This window comes from Microtus oregoni, unplaced genomic scaffold (genome assembly GCF_018167655.1).
Source record: "Microtus oregoni isolate MIOR12 unplaced genomic scaffold, Mior012 000142F_ref0000161, whole genome shotgun sequence".
Taxonomy (NCBI): Eukaryota; Metazoa; Chordata; class Mammalia; order Rodentia; family Cricetidae; genus Microtus; species Microtus oregoni.
In genome coordinates, this window is record NW_024544792.1 from 1,508,546 (window position 1) to 1,518,177 (window position 9,632).

Genomic DNA, 9,632 nt, shown 5'->3' on the forward strand with positions numbered 1-9,632 from the left:
TGGAGGGAGAGAACTCTCACAAGTTGTCCTCTCGTCTTCACACCTGGGCTTTGTATAGTGCATACAGCACACCCACAAATAAATACATGCAATAAAATAAATAAACTTTTTAAATAAAAAGGAGCTGGAGTGATGGCTCGGTGGTTAAAAGCACATGCTGTTCTTGTAGAGGACCCAAATTCAGTTCCCAACATTGACACTGGGTAGTTCACAACCACCTGTAACTATAGCTCCATGGGGCCCAACACACTCTTCTGAACTCCAAGGCCACCACACCCAAATGTGCACATACCCACACACATATACACAGTTTTTTTTAATTAATTTTTTAAAGAAACTAAGGTGACTTAAGTGAGCTCCCAAATATCAACAAACTGAATTATAGCTGAAGGATGATTGGTGTTAAACTCAAAGAAATTCACGAACAAAAAATATCACTACTCACATGGTTTATACCTTTGGCCATTTGATACACATTTGCCCCCTCAACACAATTGTTGTTCAACTATTAAATAAAACTCACTCAATGGTAGGAACCAGGAAACCAATTGTAAAGAAGCAGGATAGCAAGTCAGCTAGCCCTCTAGTCAATCTAGATATTGGTTTCTCTGTCACCTACCACATCACTCTAAAATGTTGTCTTTGTCTCCATCCTTTCTACTGCCCTGAATGTTCAAGCATATTAGCATTCCTTTCACGATTACTATATTGAGTGATCTTTCATTAGACAATGTCGTAAGTTTCAGGTTTACTGGTAGTTATGAAGTACCTCCAAATTGCTTCCAGTATGACATTAATATATTATTTTTTTATTTTTTTTTTTTTGAGACAGGGTTTCTCTGTAGCTTTGGAGCCTGTCCTTGGAACTAGCTCTTCCAAGGCTGACCTCGAACTCACAGAGATCCACCACCTGCCTCTGCCTTCCGAGTGCTGGGACTAAAGGCATGCACTACCACTGGGCTGACATTAATATAATCTTAACGAAGTCGCCTGGCTAAGGAAAGAACATCTGGGACTGGGAAAATAGCCTTGTGGTTAAGAATACTACTTCTCAGAACAGCACACAACAGCTTTAACTCCTGCTCCAGAGTATCCAACACTGTATCCTGGCCTCCACTGGCACCTCCACACAGTGGCACATATAAAGAGCTCATCTTTTAACTTTAAAAAAGGTAACATCTGGGAGCTGGAAAAATGGCTTGAAGGTCAAGAGTGTTGAGTGTTCTCCCATAGGTCCTGAGTTCAATTCCCAGAAACCACATGGTGGCTCACAATCATCTGTAATGAGGTCTGGTGCTCTGTTCTGGTATGCATGTAAACATGCAGACAGAATACTGTATACATAAGTAAATCTTAATTTTTAAAAAAGGCAACATCTGTATTCTCAAAATGCAAATGTTTTGTACTTGATAAGCTTAATAAATTCAAATAACAAAAAATACATGGCAATTCCATTTCAGAGGAAAATTAAAAAAACAGAATTTTATGACATTCACCTTAATCTAAAAGTACTTCATATTCCCTCAAAGCCTTATAAAGGATTAGCAGTGCTTCTGAGGTAAATTGTCTCAATTCTTCAATCATAGAAATACATTACAGAGAAGTTAATTTAATGACCTTCCAACTCCAGGTAATAATAAAATTCCAAGTAAGATGCTAAGAGGTAAAACGGACGCCATTTTCATGCAATGTAGAATCTGCCTGGCTGATTGTAACAGGAAAGCACCAAGGTTAGAATGTTGTGGGGCAAGAATCAATGAACAACTCGTTCATTTCTACTAGTGGCTATGTAGTATTAAAGGCACCCATCAAAGGAGGGCAAGATGAGTCAGTAGGTAGTGCACGTGCTGCCGAATCTGGTGACCTGAGTTTATTCCCCAGAACCTTCAGGTAAATGAAAACCTGTTCCTGCAAGTTGTCCTGACTCTCACATGTACACTGTGGTGAATGTGGGCACAAATACACACAAATTAAGTAAATGTAAAACCTTACACGCAGCTGACAACCATCAGAACAAATCATAGTGACATTTACCTCACCATAAATGAATACTAATTCTCAAGCTAAAAGGTGTAGGATCTAACATGTTAAGGCATCCAAGTCTCTTGTTTAATCACATTTCAGATTAATTTGTATTTGAATGGCTTAATACTAGTTTGAACATTTCCACAGACTTCATAAAAATGTCCAAGTTTTTTGGTGGAGACAGGGTCTCAACTATGTAGGATCTGACTAGCCTGGAACTTGGAGTGATCCTCCTACCTCCCTGCCTTGAGTCCTGGGGTTGAAGGTATATGGCACCACACCAAGCTTAAAATTTATCAAATAGTATTAGTAGAGTTACAAATCTTGCCATGTACAAATCTTACAATCTTTTAGTAGGCAGAATGTAGAATTCCTAGCAGATATATTTAAGAGATTGTTAAAGACAACTTCTATAACTCAGTTTTGGTTCTGAGAAGTCTCTAACCTTAACTAATACAAATAACTTAAATAAACTTAATACAAATTCCTTGACAGGAATTCCGTGTTTTGCTTACTCAAGCATTTAACTACAGACTACGATTCTAACCAAAAGTAATGGAGTGATTCAGTTGACATTTTGTTTAGTTGACATCTTCCACAGCAAGTTCAGTGTCATATACTAAACTCAGGACAATTCCCCAAACCTAAATGTTACATTAATATTGCTAGAATTACAGAAAACCAACAGGAGAGGCCAATGAGTCAAGTATCAAAATTTATCTCTTTAGCCGGGCGGTGGTGGCGCACGCCTTTAATCCCAGCACTTGGGAGGCAGAGGCAGGCGGATCTCTGTGAGTTCGAGACCAGCCTGGTCTACAAGAGCTAGTTCCAGGACAGGCTCCAAAACCACAGAGAAACCCTGTCTCGAAAAACCAAAAAAAAAAAAAAAAAAAAAATTATCTCTTTAAAGCCATGATTAACAGATATTCTTATTTTTACGGCAACAGTAACTAGGAAGTAGGTGACAAATACTCCCCACGGATTAAGGATTATGCTTAAAATCCACCTGCTAATTAAGGCGAATATGCTATAGGGGCTAAGGAGCTAGTCTTTAACAAATCTAGCTCATATTTACAGGATCACTATTCACTTGGGTTCGGTGACAGTCTAAATTCTCCAAGCAGGAGAGGAAGGGAGTTAATGCCAACTCCAAATATAACCATGAGGTAGAGGATACTAGGATACTAACCTATCTGGACTAACCTCTTGACCCAGCTCTGTGGTTATTTGTTCACTAGCTGTGATTTCAGCTTACTATAAAGTTGCCTTTCAGAGCATAGATTGCCCTCATACCACTTCAAAGAAAAAAGCTGTTTTAAGATGGTACAGCTGTTTGACTCAAATACAATGCTTAGATAAATGAAAAGTCATCACGCTTGGCTTCACTTACAAAGAAAGCAAAACATAAAATGAAGGTTTCAAAGGTACTTTATTTTTTCTTCAATATGCCATATTATAGGGAATACATGATTCTTTGACTTGGCATCACTTATTGATTGGTTTTGAAATAATTCCTTCATTATTGCATCAGCTGGCATGACTACTGATCTCTCCATTCCTTGGGGGTGACTCTGCCAACAGGTGACAGGTTCCATTCTATTCCAATTTGTGTTGCTGTCTGTAAAAATTAAAAGGCTGTCAGTTATACATATTTAAACCACAGTCCACTTTCTCAATTTGGAAACTCTTCAAAATTACAAAGAATTCTGCTCCTTAGGTAAATAACAAACAAAGTCACCAGGGATATAGTGCTTTTCATAGAAGTCAAAACTAATTGCTGTACTAATTCTTCAGATCAGGTTGCTTAACTCAACGTTCAGAGTTGAAGGAAATGTTCTAAACCTACACTGTCCAGTACACGAATTGCTGGCCACATCTGGCTGTTAAATACTTGGAATGTGACTAGAAGACTGAGAAAATGAATTTTGAAGCTGTTCTTAATTCAAAATTATATTTTACATTTTCTTCCCCTCCAAAATTTTGCCTGTCCACCACAACTACCTAAGAGAACTCATTTTAATATCTGACTTCACAGCTGAGGTATAGATCATTAAGGTGCATGAATATGCTTAGAAACACAAGACCCTGGGTTCAATCCCCAGCACCAAAATTAATAGTTATCTTTACTTTCAGGCAAGGATTGGGTTGTCCCTCTTGTTTTATTGAGAAACAGTTCCATGTAGATCAGGGTGGCCTCAGACTTGATATGTAGCTGAAGATGACCCTGGCCTCTTGATCCTCCTGCATCCCTAGTATTGAAATAATAGACGTGTGCCACTTCACTAAGAAATCTGTATCACTTACACCCAAAATATATTTATTAAAATTTCATAATTACACTTTTGAAGATCGAGCAACTAGAAAATAAGTTAAGCAACAGATGCCGAGCTCGAGAGTATGGAAATCAAGTTATACTTCATCTATCAAGAAAATTATACTCAGGTTTTGGGTTTTGATTTTGTTGTTGTGTTTTGGTTTTTGGGGTTTTTTTTTTGAGACAAAGTCAACTATGTAGCCTAAGCTTGCTTCAAACTTCTTATAGTTCTAGCTGGTCTTATTCTTCCAATCTACTTGCCTCAGCAGCCAAAGTGCTGGGATTGCAGGTATGTACCACCACACTTGGCTTGTGCCTCAGTTCTGATTACAGAATTTTAGAAGGAAATCTGATCACTTAAGTATGTCCAGGAAGGTGACTCAAAATATGAAAATCCAGAAAATATACAATAAAAGTCTGACCCATACACCTACAGATGTTTTAATCTTAACAAATTAATAAAGACACTATGCTAATGGTTTTTGGTTTTTGGTTTTAATGGTAATTGTTTGTTTGGTTTGTTTTTCTGGTGCTGTGAATTGAACCCAGGGCCCAGTCCATGTTAAGCATGTGCTTTACAACCTAAGACAGAAATCTACTAGCTGATGGCTATCATATGGAAATATGATAGGTCAGCATTCCTGTGTTGTAATAATTATAAAGGGAAGCATATTTAACTCAACATTAAATTTTTAACTTTTTTAGAGATAAGGTCTCACACTACATACAATATATAGCCCAGGCTGATCACACACTTGCAATCCTCTTGTCTAAGTCTCTCATGGGCTGGATTACAGGCATATGCCACCATGCTTGGGATCCACAAATAAGATCCTTCTAACAGCTGCACAATCTAGAAAAGGGCTGCCTTGTGCTCCAACAAGCAACTTGTTACTGGAAACATTAAGAAGATGGATGAATGCTAAATGCAAATAAAGAACAATGGGTGGATGATCAGATAGTCTTTCAAATCGCTCGTTCACTAGAAATTAACATAGAATACATAGACTAGATGAGAATAAAAAAAATTTAAATGAAGAACCACTGAGTCTGAGAGTATAGCTCAATGGCAGAGCACTTGCCTAACATGTATGAGACCAGGAGTCAATACCTAGCACTGCAAAAAAATAATAATTAACTGAAGTACTTACATATGTCCATGCAGAAATACAGAAGAGGCCTCCAGCTGCTAATATAGCATTTCCATATTTGTCGTGGAAATTAGGTGTCCGCTTCTGATGGCTGTGTCTTGCCACCACTTGCTGAATACTTCGAACTTAAAAAAAGAACACAGAAATATGTGTCAATTATTAAAACAGAGGGAACACAACTGCCAAACAGGAGAGCAAAGGTAGTAAACTCTACATACTACCATGCAACTCAACTAAATGTTAACCACATCACACACAGGAACAAGTGGCCTGGAGGTGGTGGTGCACACCTTAAATCCCAGTGCTCCAGAAGCAAAGGCAGGCAGATCTCTGTGGGTCTGAGGCCAGCCTGGTCTACAGACAGTTCTGGAACAGCCAAGGCTACACAGGGAAACCCTATCTCAAAAACAAAAAATAAAACAAGAACAGGTAAGCACCTTCTCAAATGCTCTGAAAATAAGATAAACTGCTAGGTCCCGGGGCTCACACCTGTAATCTCAGCACTTGGGAAATGGACAGAAGGATTGCCATGAGTTTAATAGTAAAGTGGGCTACACAGAGAATTCTAGGCTAGACTGAGCTACAGAGATGCTTGCTCTCTCTCTCTCTCTCTCTCTCTCTCTATATATATATATATATATATATATATATATATATATATATATATGTATGCATGTGTGTGTGTGTGAATAAAATAAACTGACACAGAGACAGAAGCAGGATTAAACAAACATAACAGAGGCAGGCAGATCTCTGTGAGTTCAAGTCCAGTCTGATCTATATAGTAAGCTATACAGTAACACCCTGTCTCAGGAAATGGTTGGAGGAAAAAAAGTGGTTGGAGGAAAAGAAAAATTGGAGGTGTGTATCAGTAATGGTTTATTGGATACCATTCACTAATTTGAATACCTATGACTTCAATTTTCACTAAAATTTACCCAACATCGCTCAATAATTTAAAAGATACAAGGAAAAATGAACCAAAAATTATCAGATTTATACACACCCAATGTTTATTGCCTTAATATTAGAACAAAATAACTCCAAACTATAGTAATCTAAACTTTAAACTAGTTAGTAATAAGGCTCAATTATATTAGAGTATATAAGCAGGCAAGCATATTTGTAATCCCAGCACTTGGAAGGTTGAGGCAGAGTCACAAGTGAGCCTAGAATGCATGAGACCCTGTCTCAAAAAAATAGTGTACAGGGAGGGGGGCTAGAAAGATGGTTTGGTGGTTAAGAACACTGGCTGCTCTTCTAGAGAACCTGGGTTCAATTCCCAGTACCCACATGGTAGCTCACAACATCTGTAACTCCAGTTCCAGGGGATCTGACATCTTCACACAAACGTACAGGAAGGCAAAAACACCAATGCACATAAAATAAAAATGATTTTAAAAATAGAATATATAAAAATGTATAAGATAGAGACTTTATCATTAGGCAGTTTCTAGCCTAGAAGGGAATATTATATATGAAGACAAAAATCACTGTAGTTCAAGAAAGTAGAATTAACTGAGTACCTGTTTATATAGATGTAGAAATGTGGAATTAAAATTGACAGATCTACTGTGCCAGAAAGCCAATCGAGTTTTGATGAAGAACAAAGTATACAGGCAAGTTAATAAGAAATAAAACTGGAAAGAAGTGGTAAGTACCAAGAAAAACTATCAGTTTTGGTTTTTTCCTTTCCAACCTAGGTATCACGCCCTTATTGTTTTAAGGTGCTTGCAGCTACAGTGGGAAAAGAGCAATGCTGGTTTGCGATGTGGTAGTTCACACCTGTATTCTCAGCCCTTGGAAGGCTTAGGGAGAAGAACTGCCCTCAATTTTAGTGCCAGACTAATGCTAGACCATTTCAAAAATAAAAGAAAAACAAGGGAGGCAGAGGCAGGCGGATCTCTGTGAGTTCGAGACCAGCCTGGTCTACAGAGCTAGTGCCAGGACAGGCTCCAAAGCCACAGAGAAACCCTGTCTCGAAAAACCAAAAAAAAAAGAAAAAAAAAAAAAAAAAAGAAAAACAAAAATGCTGTCCACTAACACTTGAAATGTAATAGTTTCAGGCTGAGGGTAGTTCAGTTGCAGAGCTTTGGGTTAAAAACCCATCACCTCCCAAAAATAAAATAATAATAGTCTCTACGGGGTATAATCATGATAATTTCTTAACCATTATATAGTAGTTCTTTAGCTGTTTTACTTAGCTTTCATTTTAGCCAGTCACACCCAGAAAAATGTAGCTCAGTTGGGGTGGTGCTTGCCACATTTCCTGGACCCGGTCCCTACGCTGCAGAAACACAAGCATGCGTGCACACGAACATCCGCACATGCACATATGCATGCATGCGTGTTCACACTCACACTTAAATCTCTAAAGGTGCTAAGTACCTGTTATCCCCAGCACACGGGAAGTAGAGGCAGAAGGATCAGAAGTTGAAAATTATCTTTGGCTCCATATTAAGTTGGAGGCTAGCCTAGTCTACTTGAGACCCTCCCTCAGAAAACAGCCACATCCAGAATAAGCAAATTCATAAATATGTCTTAATGTATTGTGCTCCTATAACACTTAGAGGTGAGTATAGGAATTCCACATTGAGAAACAACCCTTTAAGATCACCTTTTCCCACGGGATAAAAATCCCTAAATCACTTAAAAATCAAATAAATTGAGATTACCAAACCACTGTTGTTTTCAACACTCTGACTTACCGCTATACAAAAAGAGGGGCTGTTTACTGATCAGATATTGGTTAACGAACTTATGAAATATGTATTATTTACTAATCTCTCTTTTGCAAAAACAAGAAAGCAAGTTCAAAATGTTAAATGATTTGCCCTAAATGAAAGAAATAATAAACACAGTTACTGGCTTACAAAACATCAGTTGGGCTTCTATTTTTCTCTACTATTCCTAAAGTACTTCAGTGTTTAGAACACAATTTCTTACACTACTATCTCTGTAAAATAAAAACATGGTTAGAGAAGCAAGCTAAAGATAGTTGTGTAAGGTCACCTCTATTCACATTACTGAAGGTCACCTTCAAAGGAAAGCAAGTATGAAAATGATTTTTCCCTCCAATCCAGTGTGTTCTTCATATATAATACTAGTCTCAAATTTCCACGTACTTGCCTAACTTTCACACAGGAAAAATTGACCACAGTTGTTTTCGCAATAGTTAATAGTCCGTTGATAACCTACAAATGACTAAAGCTGTCAGGCTACCACTTAGGGTTTCCCCTTGCTATGAATCCAGGTGAGGTAGATTTAGCTTCCTACCACCGTTACAGTGTAAGATCAGTTCATCTATTTGGGGTAGCGAATAAATACACTCCCAAAACTAAAATTTAGAACATCACTTAAGGAGAGCCAGGTGTCCGCCAAGCGTTCTTCCTGGAAATCATAGGTCCCTGAAGGATTGAGAATGCAAAACTAGGCTAGGAACACAACGAGGTGGTAAAGCCACTGTCTCGGCTATCTTCCCAGGGACTTGAGACCATGCAGGGCACTGTGCACCTAGAATTAAAAGTGCAGGATGCTGGGGAGGAAAAGGGCACGAGAGCACGAGGACAGACGGATCCGCGGCTGCTGTAAGGATTCGTCCACACTCACCTTGGAGACGGCTTAGTGCGTTTTTGGCTAAGGGCAACATCGCGGAAAAGATGGAACTACGGTGACGACCGGTGCTGCCTCTGTGCAGATTCGACCCAGCTACCCTTGCAAAGAACCCTGAAAAACAAAATGGCTTCCAGTGGGGATTCCGTACGGTATTTGGTGAGATCTCGCGAGATTTGGGGTTGGCCTATAGAAATAGTGATCCTGTTTCCTGCAAAGAAAAACAAAGGCCTTTGGGAAATGTAGTTTCAAGCTTCGTAAGAGCCGTAGAATAGTATTTACTCAACAGTGAGGAAACTCTGGGACTCTGCAAAAGAGAGCTGAGACACCATCCTTACTTAAGGCACCAGCTTCAAGATGGTGCTGAAACTCCAGAGGTTTGGGTTAGCTGTCTCACTTCAAACTATTCTCACTTCAAATTTTTCATTTTCTGGCTTCTATTACCTATACTAATTGGTTTAACTTTTAATTATTTTTGTAATTTTTGGGAGGAATGGTTGAGACAGGGTCGCTCTATGTAGTGCTGTCTG

General features: G+C 38.7%; 1 protein-coding gene across 1 annotated transcript; it reads right to left on the reverse strand.

The window, feature by feature from the left end:
• Nucleotides 1–3,435: 3,435 nt before the first annotated feature.
• Nucleotides 3,436–9,247, reverse strand: LOC121444814 (cytochrome c oxidase subunit 7B, mitochondrial). Its single transcript, XM_041646720.1, has 3 exons — nucleotides 9,100–9,247; nucleotides 5,491–5,615; nucleotides 3,436–3,643 (listed from the first exon to the last, which is right to left on the reverse strand). Exons 1-3 carry the CDS (start codon nucleotides 9,137–9,139, stop codon nucleotides 3,566–3,568), a joined length of 243 nt encoding a protein of 80 aa, XP_041502654.1. The 5' UTR covers nucleotides 9,140–9,247; the 3' UTR covers nucleotides 3,436–3,565.
• Nucleotides 9,248–9,632: the final 385 nt, after the last annotated feature.